Source organism: Corylus avellana, chromosome ca11 (genome assembly GCF_901000735.1).
Source record: "Corylus avellana chromosome ca11, CavTom2PMs-1.0".
Taxonomy (NCBI): Eukaryota; Viridiplantae; Streptophyta; class Magnoliopsida; order Fagales; family Betulaceae; genus Corylus; species Corylus avellana.
Window position 1 is genome coordinate 20,235,670 of NC_081551.1, and position 17,662 is coordinate 20,253,331.

Genomic DNA, 17,662 nt, shown 5'->3' on the forward strand with positions numbered 1-17,662 from the left:
AGAGAGAAAGAGAGAGAGTTTTCACTATTTGCCTTTGCTGATCTTTTTTTATCTTTGAAAATTGCAAGCTTTTTCTCGGTTTCTGATTGGGGAGTTTCATCCGAGCGTTTCTTTTGCTTTCTTTCTTTCTTCCTTTTTTTTTTTTTAATATTTTTTTAAGGTGCTTTGCATTTAAGAATCTGATTCTATCTACTGGGTTACTCACTCTGTGTGTGATTATTTTACTATAAGTTCACTTTATTGTAACTTCCCCTTAAGTTCCTCTAATATATTTTCTTTATATTTTATTTCTAAATCCCCTGCACGTTCCAGCGACAGGATTTTGTCATGTAATGCAGATTTTCACGAGGGCTGTACAGAGTATATTTCAAAAATGAAAAGAAAATCAAAATCCCACTGAGCTTTTTATTTGTTTTAGACTTTTAGTCGCAACAATTTTCTATTTTTACATTCATCGACGGTTTCTTAAAACATTTTCTTCTTTAACCACTCTGTTTCGCCACTTTTCGCAACATGGAAAGAGCCTAGGATTGTGAGCTGTAAGCCTGCATCAGCTTTTTTCTCTTAAAAACTTTTTAACTTGGTCTTTTTTTCTTTTTTAATCGATTTCACTCTTGAGCCATTCTTTCTCTCTGTAAGACTCTAACGTTTCTTGGGTTCTCTCGCTCTTCCATTCAGAGAAAATGGGCAGGGCGACAAGATGGCTTAAGAGCTTGTTCGGGATAAAGAAAGACAAAGAGAATTCCAATTCCAGTGACCGGAAAGACAAGAAACGGTGTAGTTTGGGCGACTCCGGCAGAGACTCTACGGGCTTGTGTCATAATCCGACGACCATACCACCTAACATATCGCTTGCAGAGGCTGCTTGGTTAAAGTCATACTACACAGAATCAGAGAAGGAGCAGAACAAGCACGCAATTGCTGTAGCGGCAGCCACGGCGGCCGCGGCTGACGCTGCAGTGGCTGCTGCGCAGGCGGCGGTGGCTGTTGTCAGGCTTACAAGCCATGGAAGAGATACTATGTTTGGTGGTGGACATGAGAGGTGGGCTGCTGCGAAGATTCAGGCCGTCTTCAGGGGATATTTGGTAAATGGGTCTTCGCTAATCGTGTGCTTTGAATTAGTAGTTTTAGTTTTAGCAACTTTTCTTGGGAATTTGTGTAGACTGGGTTGTTCATCTTTATGAATTTTTGACTCAGTTGAACAAAATTCACAGAAAAATAAAGGAAAAACCAAATGGGTTTTACTTAGATCTTAGTTTGTTGCTAAAAAACATGGCTTTGCTTTACTATTCATTTACAGTAGCTTTGTTTTAGAAATGGAAGGTCCTGAGAACGCTCAGTTTTCTGCTTTTGCAATCTGTTTGGATATCTGTAAATTGAAATTTGTTTTCTTGGATTTTGGATTCTGAGCAGGCCAGAAAAGCCCTGAGAGCACTTAAAGGACTGGTGAAGTTACAGGCACTTGTTAGAGGCTATTTAGTGCGCAAGCAGGCCACTGCAACTCTTCACAGTATGCAGGCACTTATTAGAGCTCAAGCCACGGTTCGGTCCCAGAAAGCTCGCGGGCGCATCAACAAAGAAACTAATAGATTTGAAATCCGAGCACGAAAATCCATGGTAATTAAAATTTAAAAACCCCAACGTTTCAATAATGTTAAAAAGAAAAAGCCAAATAGTACAGTTTCTTTGCATAGCATTTATATCTCATAGTTCTTCATTACTCTTTTAACATTGCAGGAAAGATTTGATGACACTAGAAGCGAGCACGCAGCTCCAATCCACAGCAGAAGGCTATCGGCTTCATTGGACACCACCTTTAACTCCATTGACGAGAGCCCAAAAATCGTGGAGGTCGATACCGGCAGGCCTAAATCAAGATCTCGCCGAACAAACACTTCAATTTCAGATTTCGGCGATGACCCACCTTATCAAACACTCTCTTCTCCACTCCATACATGTCGCTTTCCCGGCCGCTTATCGATTCCGGATTGCCGGAACTTCCAAGACCATGATTGGGGCTTAACCGGCGAGGAATGTAGGTTGATCTCCACCGCACAAAGCACCCCGCGCTTCGTGAACTCCATTAATTCACCTGTCACACCTGCAAAGAGTGTTTGCGCCGATAACTCCTTCCGGGGATACGGGAATTTTCCCAACTATATGGCTAATACTCAGTCTTTTAGAGCAAAGTTGAGGTCCTATAGCGCTCCTAAGCAAAGGCCTGAGCCGGCGCCGAAGAAAAGGCTTTCCCTTCATGAAATGATGGAGTCGAGGAGTAGCCTGAGCGGGGTTCGGATGCAACGGTCGTGTTCACAGGTCCAGGAAGCCATTAGCTTCAAGAATGCTGTAATGGGGAAGCTAGAGAGATCCTCAGAGTTCCGTCAGAGAGCCAGAGAGATATTATTTGCAGAGGAGGTGGTGAATGTAAGTAAGAGCTAGAGAACGAGATAGACAGAGGGCTGCTGCTATCATTGCAATTCTGATGTTTTCTTCACTGTCTATAGCTCTTGGACTTTTTAGATGGTAATTGAGATAAAATAGTTTGATAGAAGAGAAGAAAAAGTGTGTAGAATTTATAAATATGATCCTAATTCGATGTCCATTGTGTTGGATTCATATGTTGGTACTTTGTCATGGAATCATCATCATCATCCTTTTCATATTAATCAAATGAATTGCAATTCGTATTCTTACTACTTACAACATGTTTGAGAGATTGGGTAAGAGAAATATAATTTTTAACTCAAAAAAATATTTTTTGGCAAAAGCTTCAAAGACCGCTTTTTGACCATTTTTTGAACACTTAAAAACGATTTCAATTTTTTTATTAAGAGCAAGTTTGAGATTGTGTTTAAGAAATTAAGCTTTTAAGTCAAAAAATACTTTTTGGCAAAAGCTTTATTTTTAAGTTTTTGTCAAAAATGCTTTTTAAATCCTTAAAAGCTTTTTCAATTTTTTTATCAAATTGATATTTTTTTCATTCAGACGAATTTTTTTAATATTAAATGCACTTTTAGGTTTCTTAAATACACATCCAAACATGCCCTTATTTTATTTTGTGTTTGACTTGATATTTGGTTATGTTTTAATTCTCGAATTTTTTTAGTGTTTTTCTGATCATAAATGGATATCAGTAGGATGTTTTTTTACTGTTCTTTTAAAAAATAATATTCACTTAAAATTAAATAAATAAAAATACTATGAAGAATCATAATATTCTACATTTTCATAGTTACGTCACGTCAGAACATCATAACAATGTCTTTTTTGAAAAAACAACGATATATTGACATGTAGAGGCAGACACGAGGGCAATTTGAGAACAAAATGTAAGCCCACAAATATAGTTGAATTTCTAATTGAAATGATTGGACAGATCGAAGCACTATGTGTTTTCCATTTTCCAAGTGTTCTTTTACCTTTTCTATGTCGGGACTATTTTATGTTCGTTTGTTTTAAAAATAAGATAAAACAACAAAAAGGAGAAATCCGTGTTAATTTGTGTGTACTGTCACAACTCATCCCTGATTTCAGCTCGTTTGTATTAAATATATATATATATTTTTTTTAAAAAAATTATGTTTTTTTATTTTTTGTATTTGTGGTAAAAATGAAGTTGAGCACTTATATTATATAAATACTTTCTCATAATTATAATTATCATATGGTTGAACCAACAAAAAAAAAAAAAAAAATTATGAATCAATGATAAACAATGCTACAACTAAGCTAGAAGAATATATTTTTGTCACACATTGCGTTTTGGTTTATATTTACTCATTATTCGTTATATATTGTTCATAACTTTGGAGATAAAATTTACTATGAGTCCTACTCATGCAGCCACATAGAGATAAGTTACATCCACAATAAAATTTTCTAACAACTCAGGAGGAGATTATTTCTCAACCACTTTCTATTTTCTCTCAACTATTATCTGAATGTGGACAACTCATGATCTATCAACCACGAGATGAACGTGGAACGTGTAACGACAAAAAACAGTAACATAAAACTCTATAACGCAGGTTGTAAAATGATTGATCAAATCCTTCTCAAAAGACTTTAGTTCATTTTATATTTTGATTTCATATAAGAGTGCTAATTTAAGCATCAGAAAGACTCCGACCAAGGTCAAAACTGTTTAACGCTCTTGTTATTTTGCAAACAATCCATCGCCGGTCAAGCCGTACGTACCAAAAACTGCCTCAACAATAACAATGAATATCACTACAAACTTTTTGTTATGTTAAACAAACAAACAAACAAAAAAATTAACTATTCGATCTCCAACTAAATGGCCAAATACACTATCAAAAAATCGGAACAAGATTGATTTCAAATGAAATAAAGAGCAATGATTTTATGATTAAAATTAAATTTTACAATATTTAACTGTATGAATATGTTTGCAGCCTAATAAATCCACAAATAAATTTGGCGTTGAATGTAAGTTGGGGGGAGTATTTATGTCATCCCTTAAACTCAGTTTCCGAGATAATCAGCTTCTGATGATTACATTCTGATTCCGATACGACAAATGGTGAAGGATGCCTAATCAAATGAGAAAAGATACCTTCCTTTGAAGAGCCAAGAATTGCATCATCTGCCATCATCGGTTGCACCATCCCCATTTTTAGGGTTTTTAAAGATGAAGCACGCCTCTCTATATTATTTCGATTTTTGTGCTTTCATTATTATATTAATCGTTTTAAATTATTTATTTATTAAATTCTACTGTCTTTTGTTTATTAGATAATTTTGAATACTATTAAATGATGGATAATAAATAATAATTTAAGTTTTATAAATGTTTATAATCTTTCAACCTTTTAAGCCGTTGGGTGCGGAGGGAAATGAAAATAATGTTATAATATAAATTTAATTTTTTTATTAGTTTAAATTTTTTGAATAAGTGTGATTTAACACGGTATTAAAGTAAAAGTTTGACTTCAAACTTTCCCTTCATGTTTATATCAATTTCAATTAAATATTTCACGTGTTGAACGTCATTAATTAAAAGAAAGCGTAACTTTAGCTTTTGAAATAGATAATTGTACCGATGATAAAATAAATTTTGTACATTTCATTATTCATAGCCCACTAATCTAGTATAGAGATTTATGTAGTTTGGGAGGAAGACATTGTCAATTGAGTGGTAGTTTGAGGAGGGTACGTGAACTCTTCCCAATAAATTTTTATGATCTAAACTGATAATATCTTGAGATTATGGGCTAAAATTATTCAGTGGCAAGGATAGGCCCACTTGGCATGCCGACCAAAAATACGTACGATTTAAATTTGCAACAACGAAATGAAGTCGGGGTTGGGCTTTTTGTAAAGTTCTGGGTACAAGGCTCACTCTAGGCCCACCATGACTCATGAGCGTCGGTGCGGTTAAACCAACAGAACTTTCCAAGGACCAAAGTCCAAGCAATTACTATTTTAGTATTAAAGAGGCACAGAGAATACACAACCCCGTCCGTTCTGGTGCCAATCTCGGAGTAAAAGGCTAAGGTCCGTTCAACTAGACAGACCTAATGGGGCGGCAGGGCTAAGCACGCCAAGGGCCAAGCCTATTATGTTCTTCCCATTTTGATCATTTCTTTCCGAGATAAGATCTGTTTGGGTATATGTTTAAGGGGTCTAAAAATATATTTAATACTTAAAAAAGTTCGTTTTAAGAAAAAAGTACTCGTTTAGTAAAAAAACATTAAAAGCGCTTTTAATGGTTCAAAAAGCTCAAAAAATGTCAAAACGCATTTTTTGCAAAAGCTTAAAAATGAAGCTTTTGCCAAAAAACACTTTTTGACATAAAGCTCTATTTTTCAAACACAATCTCAAACATGCTCTTAGAGTCTGTTTGGAATTGCGTTTGAGAAATAGAGCTTTTAAGTCAAAAAACGCTTTTGGGCAAAAGATTCATTTTTAAGCTTTTGCCAAAAGTGCGTTTTTGCCATTTTTAGACTCTTTAACCTTTAAAAGTGCTTTTAATTTTTTTTTATCAAATGAGTACTTTTTTCTTGAAACGAACTTTTAAGTGTTAAACACACTTTTAGGCCATTCAAACGCAATCACAAACAAGCTCTTAACCTATCAAATAAATTATAGTAATATTATATATTATATTTTTATTTTATAATTATTTTATAATGTTGACGGAGCATCAACTAACAATTTATTTTTTTTTTTTTTAAAAAAAAAAAAAAATGGATCCAATAATTAGTTGAGACTATTACATAACATTGCACAGTGCAAACCCAGGCTTTGATGTCCTAAAAGATGCAAGAAAGACTTGGACCAAAAAAAATGGTACAGAATATTACAATTTTTACTATGTCGGTTGAAAATTGATGTGATAGTCTGTACAGGAAGTGTCACATTTAAAATCAGTTTCTAATGGAATATAGTAATACTCCAAACATGTTCAGAAAAAAGAAATTTACGATTTTTTATTTATTTATTTTTAATTCTAATTCTCCCTTTCTTTTTGCGGCAATGTTGTTGTAAAAGTATTTCCGAATACGATTCAACAATATTTTAATCCTAGATTAGGCTTAGGTGTTGTACACATGTACAGTAATTCTTATGACGCTTACTACATCAATTACTAGAATATAAATCACCACACGACACTCCACACAAGACTTCCCACATCTTACAAATCCAATGACGTCGACACTTACTATGTAGCCATTAAGATGTAAATCGTCAAGTGATACTTATTTTCGTAAAAAGTAAACCAACATATGAATTTGTAAGAAAATTATAGTACTGTTATTAATTTATTGCTAATAATATACCGAACTTTTATTATATATGTAGAGTGACGTATCCACTTTATATTGTGTTGAGCAAAATTTGACAAGAAGATGAGTTTGACAAAGATGAACTGTAAAAAATAATGTGGATAGAGAAGTATTATTACAATTTGATCCACTCGGACCCATCAATGAAGGTAAGTGAAATAAAAGGCTTGGCTTCCTCATTGGTAAGCTCCCTCGACCATGACACCCTCCCTGCAAAGCTTGCTCCTGGTCCTGTGCACTTGTATTGCCCATAAAACACAGTCCTGCACAAACCCAAAAAAGCCACCAACATAAATACAAAGCCTGCAGCCTCATACGCATGCTACAATGGCCAAACTGAAACTGCCAAACATGAACCAATCAAGCCACTGCCAGGAGTAGGTGGCTTGTGAAAAGCAAGCTAGCCGAGCTATACACCATGCTGAATTAAAATATGCAGCCGAATTTAGGTGGATATATACGTAGGGGTTTTTTTTATGCATAGTGGGTGCATCACACGTAGATTTTGCAGTAGCAGAGGGGAAAAAGGGCACACTCACACACCCATTTGTGGGTCGGTTCTTAAATTGGAACCGCCCATTTGTGTGCTCACATTGCTGGATATATAGTGGATATGCCCTTCCTGTATATAAAATAAATGGTTTGAGTCTAGTCTAGTGGTCTTGGATGGACATCTAAGTCATTTTGTTACAAAAGTGAGAAAAAGGGGAAATAATTGAGCATCAGGGCTCTAAGATGACAAATAGCTACACCCACATAAAACAGATCATGGAAACCATTTGCTTCAATCTCCCTATGGTTTTCCCTATATCAGAGTGATCAGTAGCAATTAGACATGAGAGAGAGAGAGTTACATTTCACGGTTAGGATCACCCCAATTATACCAGCCTTTGGGAATGATAATGTTGTCCATATATGTGTAGGCAAAGACGACCCTAGAGAAAGGACCCCATGCCCTCCCAAGGAAGAGAGCTCCTGAGCCCGTGACCTTACAGTTCACGAATGAGAACCCCGTGTCCTCTAAAAGACTGCTCCTCCCTTGTGCTGTTAGGGCCCCCATTGACTGTGCTATTGCATGCACGTGACATCCCTGCAACACAATAATTAATCCATTTCTCCTCCGTATTATTACTTTCAATTAACTTAATACACCCCCACAATTCATTATTTCATTTTTAGGTGTACCTTAATCTTACCTCGAAAAGAGAGAGACCATTGCCAAATATGAAGTCCACAGAACCTTCAATATAACAATCCTTGTAATAGTGCCTACCCACATGATCATAAAGCGTGTCCTGTGCTCCCAAGAATTTACACCCTAAGAATGTTGCTGTATCTGCTGATATTCTGAATGCCACCGCCTGCTTTCCAATTGCCCCTGGTGCTGGAACTGGGGTTGTGTTCTGCATATCACATTCTCTAGCTACCACAATCAGAGAGAGAGAGAGATATAGAGAGATTAGAGAAAGAGATCAGGTGGCTTAATTTATGACCTTAAACGTGATGTTCTTGGCAATGAAATAAGGGGAATTCACAGCAAAAGTTGCAGAGCTGTAGGTTCCCATGGGAAGCCCTTTTACCCCAGGTGTTTGAGCTGTGTCTCCCCATTGAACAATTGTTTTATCTGCCCCTGCTCCTTCAATGGTTACGAACGATTTTAATGGAGGTATACTCACTTTCTCCCTGAAAATTCCCACATTTCCATTCAGACCCAGTTCACCGTTTCACAATTACTAGAATTTATAAGCCAAAAAACAAAATTTCCACACACAAATAATCATATCAAAAGAGACCTACTACTCCAAGATCACTTTTTTATTTTTGATTTTTTATCAAAGGGAAAAGACACCATAACAAACAAAACTGAGAGGCATGTTTCTATACTGAACTGAAGAAAAATATATATAACATAAAACTGAACATAGAAAAAACTCTATACAAATCATGGTTCAGAGGAGTTATGCCATTTTGGCAGAGCCCAAATCAAAAATAAAAGCTAAATAAATAAAGGCACAATAGGAAACACAAAAAGGATTCAAGTAGAATTACACAACATATATGTATATAGGCAGAGGACTCACTTGTAAACCCCTGCATGGACTTTAATGACCACTCTCACAAGGTTGATGAATGGGAGAGAATCAATGGCGTCCTGAATTGACGTGAAATCTCCGGCCGCGGGATTTTTATCCACAACAAGAGTGTAAGAAGGGCTTAGCTTATTCTTGGCATTCTTGAAAACAGAGTGTTTGAGGCTACCAACAAACTTGACCCACTTCATAAATTGCTGCTCTGATAATTGGGTTCGGGCCGTCATATTGGTTGGCAATTGCTTCCCCATTGAATTCCTCGGTCGAATTCCTTTGGTGTGGCATAGTGTTTGGCTTAAGTTAAAGAAAAGAAGAAGAAGAAGAACGTAGAAAATGTGCCTCAGTTTTGACATCTTGAAAGAGAATGGCAATTAAAGAACGAGAGAATGAGAGAACGAGAGAATGAGAGAATGTTATAAAAAGCGGCTTCCTCATTGTTTATATATGTAGATGTACATATAAGTCAGTACTAGTTTTAGGTAAAAAGTAATGCTGAATTAGAGAATCAATGACAGAAAGTGAGAGGTCACGGGTGCGTCTTCTAACATCCACAGAGAGAGAGAGAGAGAGAGAGAGATGAGCAAACAAATGTAATCCACAAACATGTCGCACTTTTCTCCTTATAAAAGTTTTTTTGCAGTACCTTTTGTTGTTGTTTTAATGTATTTGTTTGGTGGTGCCCGTGAGTGTTCCTCCCCCTGTTTGTGTGTGAAGATGAATATATTCGTGGCATGCTTCTGTACTACTATTTGACTTAAATATTCTGGAATAAACCTGTTGTTACTCTCTGCCTCTGGCCTGATTATCTAATCTTAAATCATGGCCGTCTAATTATTGGATCCAGATTTTAGTAGGATTATAATCCAAATTTGATCATGGTGAGTGGTTTAATTAGTTTTGTTGGGTTTCTAAATAAGTTATCAGATGGGATTGTTTAGATTAGACCCAATTGCAGGACTAGAAAAAAGCAACACAATCAGGCTAAGTTTCTCATTGAGATTTACCTGTCCAAGACTAAGATTAATAAATTGGCTTTTAATCAAGCTTTTTGCAGCACAAGCTATTTTTAATGATGATTTTTAAGGATGCCAAATCATACTTTAGAGTCCAGGAACATGTGTTTGAAGGTTCTGGATGCAAACAGATTGCTCAATTGAGTTATAAATTTAGCTAACGGAATTGCAAATCCATGGCTTCTTTAATTGTGTTAGGGTAATTGAGTAGCCTCAAAATAACAAAGGAAAACTTCACTTACCCATTTTTAGAACCGTCATTGATTATATAATGTTGGCTTCAAATTATCAAAAGTTGTGTGTTTGATGTCTCGGTCCCTTTAATTTCCTCTTGCAGTTAGGTTTTTCATTAACTCAAATGGCTAACAAATGAAATGTCCTTTCTATCCCGTAAAATTTATAAAGATTAAAAAAAAAAAAAAAAAGAATTCTAAAAAACAGAGGGAAAAAAAAAGACTCACGCCATCCTTGCCAGCTTGGGTCTTATCACTTATGACGACGAAGAAGAACTAATTTCTTTATGAGATATGTTATAGTGCAATAAAAAGATCATTTTTTGCTCATAAAAGTTTTAAATGGTAAGAGGTCATAAGCTCATCAGTGGGTAGGGCCATAGCAACTACGGATAGGACTAATGACCTCTTGCCACCTAAAACTTTTATGGGCAAAAAATAACATTTTTATTGCACTATAGCATTTCTCTTTCTAAAAGTGTCTTCTTCTTCTTTTTCTTTTTCTTTTTTGTTGAGAATAAAAGTGTCTTATTTGAAGGCCAAGAGTAGTACAAAGAACTTTGCTTTCCTTAGCCTGCCTTTGGGAATCCCAGATGTATTTTGGTTACTTTTGTTCCTTCCATTAGAAAACTCACATTGCAAAACTTTTGATAACTTGGGGCCGCCCCACATTGCAAAATTCATGATATTTCAAAAGAAATAAGGGAAGTATCTCCTTAAAAAAAATATTGTTCCACTTTTGGATCATTTACTATTATTATCCCAAATTTATATTAAAAAAATGTAAAAAGGAAAGTATTTAGCAACTAAGTTTCTATATTATTATAAGCGTAATGTTAAATAATCATAACATCAAATCTTTCTTTTCAATATTATGGACCCGTGAATAAGAAAAAAAATGGTAATTAACCCTCTTCCGTGCCAAACCTGAGGAGATGAACCAAATCAGAATTTTGAGTCACGAGCGGCTGGTTACAGCTGGTTATTACTTCCAATGCCTTCTTGATATGATGTTTTGTTATTCTCAGCCCTTCTCAACAGATCTATATTGTCTTTATCTTCAAGAAATTTGCCATTGTTCGACTAAATGGGTCGGTTCCCACGTAATGTTCGAAAGTATTTTCATAGGATCATCCATTTCTCTTCTCCATTCGGATAAAGAGTAGAAAAGATCCTCCCTTATAATATTTTCCTCTTTTCAATTAAAAATAAAAAAATTCTTGCACTTAAAGTCTTAGGCCATTCTCATCCCAAATGTTATTTTGGATAAGGGGTATGGAATCTGGAATCCCCAATGACCGGATTAGGGTTCGTAGAACCATCCCGTGACCAAAAGGGATGGTTTGGACATCCACAAGTTTATTCTTTTTCATTCCTATGTACTGTTACGACATGAGCCATTCATTTTTTTATTTTTTATTTTTTTCTTAAAAAAGGCCCAAATAAGAGTTATTGCACCAACTCCGAGCAAGCAAAAGAAAATGACTTCTGCGTCACGAAGCAGCAAAGGCAAAATTGGCAAGATTGAAGATGGTGAGGCGACGTTGACCCGCTCAGTCGAAACTGGAAACATAATCAAAAGGTCAATTCAAGGAAAGTGGACCAGTGAGTCACAAAGAGCTGCTGGGCAGGCAATTGTTTTTGTTTTGACTGTGAACTCATATGAACAAAATCGAGAGGGACTCCCTCCCTCCTGTATTTCTTTCTTTGTCTCTTTTAGATCTTCTCCATTACATTGACTTGTGTCTTCACAAGTATATTATTCATTCAAGGCGTGGCCTGAATGGTATCTTACTATCTTACAACAAAATTCGTCCACTGGTTCAACGCAAGTGACATACATATACGTACAAGTAATTCCAACCCCGATCTACGACCATTTTTTCTTTCCAAGCTTTTTAGCTTTTACCAGTCACCCTAGATTTGGCTTAGGTTTAAGAAATCGAGAGTGAAATTAAAAGATATTTAAACAAACTTTGTTTCTTGGTTCCAGAAACCAAAGGAAGAATCCCTGAGCTTCTTCCAACAAAAAGAAGAATTTTTTGGGGATGGAAATAATAATCGCAGTGCCGCAGAAATCCCGCAGGTGGCACGAGCGCAGGTGGTTTGTGTCGGATAATTACAGATGATTTCATAACGTTTTGTTTCATTCAGGGGTTGAACTGCAGGCATCCTCTTGCTGATCTGTGCAGCAGTATGGAGAATGGGTTACAAATTTACAATATAGTGGGTAAACAGTAATCACTGGGGACTGCAGACCAAATCAGATCAAAGATTCTCAAAGGAAAGTGATTTTTAACATTAATTTTTTATCTTCCAATCACAACCAGTCATAGCTTTATTTCTTAAATAATAATTTGTCTCCATCACAAATCAATTTGGAAGCTGAACACTATGATGCCGACAAAAAGAGAGAATGCATACGTGCTGCGTTTGACGGAAACAGACAAAACAAAAGTTGCAAAATTTCTTACCTTTGTTATTTAATCTGAATAATCAAAGGTCCAAACAAATTATAGCAGTCACTCTCTCTCTCTCTCTCTCTCTCTATCTCTATCTGTATCTCTATCGCTCTCTCTCTTTCTCCTGCTAAATGCTAAATTGCTAATTCACATTCCGGAATTCCACCGCCACGGCCAAATCAAAAAAAGTTAAGCCCATGTTGAAAACAGCCACCGCCATCTTCCTAGGCTTAGCCACCTCGTTCACCTTCTTCCTCCTTTCTCCCGCTCCAAAATCTACCTTTCACTCCCTCTACACATCCGCTTCTCTATCCGACAACACCTCAATAGCACACCACCTCTACACCCTCACTCGCCGGCCCCACGTTGCCGGTTCAGAGGCCAACGCCGATGCTGCAGCCTACGTTTTATCCGTCTTCACTTCCGTCAATATCAAATCCCACATAGCGTCCTATGAGGTGTCTCTAACCTACCCAGCACATCGTTCCCTGTCGCTAACACGTCCACCTCCGGAGCCACCCACCACGTTCAGTCTTCGTCAAGAAATTTACGACGGCGATCCATACGCCGACGTATCAGACCAAGTTCAGCCTACTTTCCATGCATATGCAAAGTCGGGCACCGTCTCTGCGCCCGTGGCTTATGTGAACTATGGGCGCGTAGAAGACTACGTGACGCTGAAGGAAATGGGGGTGAATGTGTCGGGTACTGTTGTATTGGCCAAGTATGGAGAAATATACAGAGGGCACATAGTGAAGAATGCGTACGAGGCAGGCGCTATAGGGGCGTTGGTGTATACAGACAGGAAGGACTACGGCGGCGGGGGAGGGGATACACGGTGGTTCCCAGATGACAAGTGGATGCCACCCAGTGGGGTACAGGTGGGAACAGTTTACAATGGGCTTGGAGACCCTACTACGCCTGGATGGGCGAGCACTGGAGACTGTGAAAGGTTATCAGAAGAGGAAGTAGAGAAAGGCGGGGATGTTCCTCTGATACCTTCATTGCCAATATCTGCGGCAGATGGTGAAACAATCTTGAGATCGATTGGTGGACATGTTGCTAAAGAGGATTGGCAGGGAAGCAAAGATGCACCTACCTACAGGGTCGGACCAGGGCCAGGGATTGTCAATCTCAGTTACACTGTAAGCTCAAACTAACACCAATCTAGCCCTGGTAATAAAAAATAAGACGAAACAAACGTGGACCAAGAGCTGCTAATATATAGTTGCTGAATTATATAGTTGCTGAATTATCAAAATCGGATGTTGTTTTCAGGGAAAGCAAATCATAGGGACAATTCAGAATGTCATTGGTGTGATTGAAGGAGCAGAAGAGCCTGATCGGTATGTCCAAAATCTTTCATAAAAAGCTATGCAGAGAACTAACGAAAACACACATAAAGTTCAGAACTGACAAAGCTACCTACCTTGTAATGACCAAGTCACAAATGTTACAATCATTTGCAGATTTGTCATACTGGGTAATCATCGGGATGCATGGACTTTTGGAGCCGCTGATCCCAACAGTGGCACCGCAGCATTGCTACAGGTAAAAGTGACTCCAATAGATTGCCTTGTCAAGACTCTACCCAATGAGGAAAATTCACTACACCATGCAGCACCGCCTGATTTTGATACTAACTGTAGATTGCAGAAAGACTGGGGAAGATGCAGAAAGAAGGGTGGAAACCTCGAAGAACAATTGTGTTGTGCAATTGGGATGCGGAGGAATATGGCCTGGTCTCTCTCTTTCTCTCATGCGTACACACACACACACACTCACTCACACACAATTAAATTTAACCTAACCACTATATATATTCAGCTAGGATCAACCGAATGGGTAGAAGAGAACAGAGAAATGCTAGCTTCAAGGGCTGTTGCGTACTTAAATGTTGACTGTGCAGTAGCTGGACCAGGTTTCCATGCCTCTGCAACTCCCCAGCTCGATGAACTGCTCAAACGAGCAACTCAAGAGGTATCTCAAAAGTTGTGATGTTAGGAAAACTAGCAACAGCAAGCATAAGCAATGGTAACAGCTAGAATAACCCAACAGTGAAAGCAGCAATTGCATAACTATACCAAGAGTTGATATTTCTTCATTTCTTATATAATCAGTTTAGGCCATACATATAGCATTAGCATCTGCAGAAACAATTTCCTTGTTGCTGTTATTATCTCACTTATCCCAACTGAATTTGTAATTGGTTTTTGAAGGTTCGAGACCCAGATAACCCATCACAAAGTCTATACGATTCATGGGTCGGTTCTAGCAATTCTCCCCTGGTAAGCAAATTAAATGCAAAAGCCTAATAGCACCAACTTGACTTTATGATCTCAAATTGATGATTTTAAAAAAGAAATAAAACTGCATTGCAGCGACCCTGAATGTAAAAAGTACCATTGACTTCGTTTCCAGCCAACCTGCTAGTGATAATTAATTCCAAGTCTAGCATCATATTACCAAGCACAGATGAATAAGACAAAGGAGATGAATTTCTTCAACTGAACCTTGAAACTTCTACTGTTAAATTATTGATGCTCATTAACTTGTGCTTTCTATATAAAGATTGGGAGGTTGGGAGATGGAGGATCAGATTTTGCAGCTTTTGTACAACATGTAGGGATTCCAGCAACTGCAATGTTTTTTGGAGGAGGTAACAAGCACAAATTTTATTCTTCTCACATCATCCTCTAGTTGGTAAGATGATACATGCATGCGTGCACAGACACAAATTTATACTGCGTGTGCCATTTTTCTGCTAAAGGAAACAACTGCTAGAATACGTCTCAGAATTATTCATCCAAAAAAAAAAACTGTACACTTCTCAGAATTGATATGAAGAACTCGATAATTGAAAAGGTATAAGAAGAGCAAATCTCAAGTATTATTTTTCAGACCATAATCCATATGCACCATAGCAAAAGCACAATTTTTTGAAATATAACATATGTTTCATCCCCTGAATGAGCTTTTGATCCCCCTAAAAGGAAACAACTTATAAATCACAAGCCAAAATTAACCTTGAACTAATACAGCCATTTTCTAATCATATAACTTACCAAACATGAAATAAAGTGATGTTCTCTATTGTAGTAAGGGACTAAACACCATTACTTTAACAAGCTTCAAAACGTCAAAACATTTTATCCTTTAAGAAAAACTTATGTGCAGGTATACTATGGCAGTGTGCTTTTTCGGAATTTTTATGGCTTTCCATTGAATAGTTGTCATCAAATGCAGGGTACCCTGTATACCACTCAATGTACGATGACTTTATCTGGATGCAAAAATTTGGTGATCCGATGTTTCATAGACATGTTGCAGGTGAGCCATAAAATTTTTACCTGGCAGTATCCAACAAACTTTTTTGGATTCCTTCCCACTCAAAAATGTCAACGATATACTACAATAATACTCGGATTTTCCAGTTCATATCTTTCTACTTCAGCTCTCATTGAACCATTTATAGTTCTAAAAAGTAACATTTTGCACTGAATCCTGGATCGGCTAATAATAAATCTTAATCTAACTGCCCAAAAGATTTGAATTTTTTCAAATTTATTTTGAAAAACAGTGGCAAGTGTTTGGGGTTTAGTAGCCCTTTGGTTAGCAGACGAGGAGTTTTTGCCTTACAACTATCTCTCCTATGCACGGGAGCTGCAGGTATGTCAATGTTAATAGTTGCAAAAATCATTACATGCAGTCTTGTGGAACACAAATTATTATTATTGAGGTTAGTGCCAAACACAAACATAATGAATTGAATCCTGGAATAACAGACATACACAAAGGACTTAAAAGTTGAGATCTCAGATAAGAACATAAGCCTAACTCCTTTGTTCAAGTCCATAGAGGAGCTCCAAAAAGCAGCCGCCACAGTGATCAACCAGAGAAAGGTATAAACTTGAGAGTTTCTGTATACTATACTGTAACAAATGACGTTTTACATTTATCAAAAACATGAGGTATGATTCTGTAGGCAATAGAAGAAAGAAAAGGTTGGGCATCAATCTGGAATAAAGACCACTTGAAGGTGCGAGAGCTGAATGACAGGCTAATGATGGCAGAGCGTGCATTTACAGACCAAGATGGACTCTCTCAAAGGTCATGGTATAAGCATTTGGTATGTTTCTGCTAATCAACACATGACTCCTGAATTGAAATTACTATAATTTTCAAAAGATCAAGTAAAAGCAATTTTTCCAGTTATGAAAATTGAATCAATCCCACCCAATTGAAGATATTGCATTATTGTAATTACAGAATGGCACCAGATTTATTATTTTGCTCTTTTCAGATTTATGGGCCCTCAAAGCACAATGACTATGAATCTAAATCATTCCCTGGGATAAATGATGCCATTGAGGAGGCAAAGTATGTGAATACTGCAGAGGCATGGCATTTAGTACAACATGAAGTTTGGCGAGTCTCTCGAGCTGTCAGACATGCCTCACTAATTCTCAATGGTGAACTAACATGAATATGCACAATATCTATTCCCCGTTTTGATGTGGTTCATGAACATCATGTATCGTAACAGAAGTCAAAAGAGGCACATATCCTTCTTGTTTTCTAAATCTGGTCAGACTATCTGTGCCACTATCGCAAGTCCTAATCAAATAATTTGTTGTTAGAATCTTCAAAACGAAAGTGCATGCCAAATTACTTGCATGATCTGAATTTTTATTACAAAAAATTGATCAGTCCTAATCCCTAGCTTCATTAAACTCTATCTAGGACCGAGGCTTTTCTGGATAGAGAAAATGCCCTGGCGCCTAAGGCTGAAACTACGAGATTTCCAAGAGTAAATCACCAGGAGTCACGGGAGGTCCTAGCTCTCCAGGATCTGGGACTAGGTCGGAGCCATACAAAAACCTCGGTCATGTCGGACACACAGAGAAAGAGAGAGAGAGAGATAGTCTTGCAAAAATAAACAATGGGGAGAGGAGAAAAATTGGGGATTGGACGGGGTTCGGTAGTTGGATTGTTTGGATAAAAAAATATGAATAAAAATAATATTTAAAAAAAGTATGGAATGAGATAGAAAAT

The 17,662-nt window shown here is 37.1% G+C and overlaps 3 protein-coding genes across 5 annotated transcripts; 2 read left to right on the forward strand and 1 right to left on the reverse strand.

Moving 5' to 3' along the window:
- Positions 1 to 141: 141 nt before the first annotated feature.
- LOC132165696 (protein IQ-domain 26-like) lies at positions 142 to 2,616 on the forward strand. 2 transcript variants are annotated; one of them, XM_059576356.1, is made up of 4 exons: positions 142 to 539; positions 679 to 1,085; positions 1,414 to 1,617; positions 1,738 to 2,616. In XM_059576356.1, the coding sequence occupies exons 2-4, from the start codon at positions 684 to 686 to the stop codon at positions 2,437 to 2,439; spliced, it is 1,308 nt and encodes a 435-aa protein (XP_059432339.1). In that variant the 5' UTR covers positions 142 to 539; positions 679 to 683; the 3' UTR covers positions 2,440 to 2,616. The 2 variants fall into 2 exon arrangements, with proteins under 2 accessions (XP_059432339.1, XP_059432338.1); XM_059576355.1 differs by having other exon boundaries at positions 143 to 1,085.
- A 4,192-nt stretch (positions 2,617 to 6,808) lies between these two features.
- Positions 6,809 to 9,351, reverse strand: LOC132166180 (probable pectinesterase 53). The gene is made up of 5 exons (XM_059576957.1): positions 8,891 to 9,351; positions 8,303 to 8,492; positions 8,006 to 8,212; positions 7,664 to 7,899; positions 6,809 to 7,072 (listed from the first exon to the last, which is right to left on the reverse strand). The coding sequence occupies exons 1-5, from the start codon at positions 9,250 to 9,252 to the stop codon at positions 6,925 to 6,927; spliced, it is 1,143 nt and encodes a 380-aa protein (XP_059432940.1). The 5' UTR covers positions 9,253 to 9,351; the 3' UTR covers positions 6,809 to 6,924.
- Positions 9,352 to 12,676: 3,325 nt separating this feature from the next.
- Positions 12,677 to 17,263, forward strand: LOC132166531 (probable glutamate carboxypeptidase LAMP1). 2 transcript variants are annotated; one of them, XM_059577359.1, is made up of 12 exons: positions 12,677 to 13,752; positions 13,886 to 13,953; positions 14,077 to 14,158; positions 14,257 to 14,349; positions 14,435 to 14,587; positions 14,827 to 14,895; positions 15,179 to 15,266; positions 15,854 to 15,937; positions 16,188 to 16,276; positions 16,393 to 16,509; positions 16,593 to 16,736; positions 16,911 to 17,261. In XM_059577359.1, exons 1-12 carry the CDS (start codon positions 12,805 to 12,807, stop codon positions 17,091 to 17,093), a joined length of 2,118 nt encoding a protein of 705 aa, XP_059433342.1. In that variant the 5' UTR covers positions 12,677 to 12,804; the 3' UTR covers positions 17,094 to 17,261. The 2 variants fall into 2 exon arrangements, with proteins under 2 accessions (XP_059433342.1, XP_059433343.1); XM_059577360.1 differs by lacking the exons at positions 14,257 to 14,349; positions 14,435 to 14,587 and having other exon boundaries at positions 16,911 to 17,263.
- Positions 17,264 to 17,662: the final 399 nt, after the last annotated feature.

Bases quoted from the DNA above. Each gene is read 5' to 3' on its own strand.
- LOC132165696 (XM_059576356.1), top strand. From the start codon at position 684: ATGGGCAGGGCGACAAGATGGCTTAAGAGCTTGTTCGGGATAAAGAAA. The intron at 1,086-1,413 runs GTAAATGGGTCT...GATTCTGAGCAG, and splicing joins CCGTCTTCAGGGGATATTTG to GCCAGAAAAGCCCTGAGAGC. The intron at 1,618-1,737 runs GTAATTAAAATT...TTAACATTGCAG, and splicing joins TCCGAGCACGAAAATCCATG to GAAAGATTTGATGACACTAG.
- LOC132166180 (XM_059576957.1), bottom strand. From the start codon at position 9,252: ATGTCAAAACTGAGGCACATTTTCTACGTTCTTCTTCTTCTTCTTTTC. The intron at 8,213-8,302 runs GTCATAAATTAA...TGTGATATGCAG, and splicing joins CCAAGAACATCACGTTTAAG to AACACAACCCCAGTTCCAGC. The intron at 7,073-7,663 runs GTAACTCTCTCT...GGGTTTGTGCAG, and splicing joins GGTGATCCTAACCGTGAAAT to GACTGTGTTTTATGGGCAAT.
- LOC132166531 (XM_059577359.1), top strand. From the start codon at position 12,805: ATGTTGAAAACAGCCACCGCCATCTTCCTAGGCTTAGCCACCTCGTTC. The intron at 13,753-13,885 runs GTAAGCTCAAAC...TGTTGTTTTCAG, and splicing joins TTGTCAATCTCAGTTACACT to GGAAAGCAAATCATAGGGAC. The intron at 16,510-16,592 runs GTATAAACTTGA...ATGATTCTGTAG, and splicing joins CAGTGATCAACCAGAGAAAG to GCAATAGAAGAAAGAAAAGG.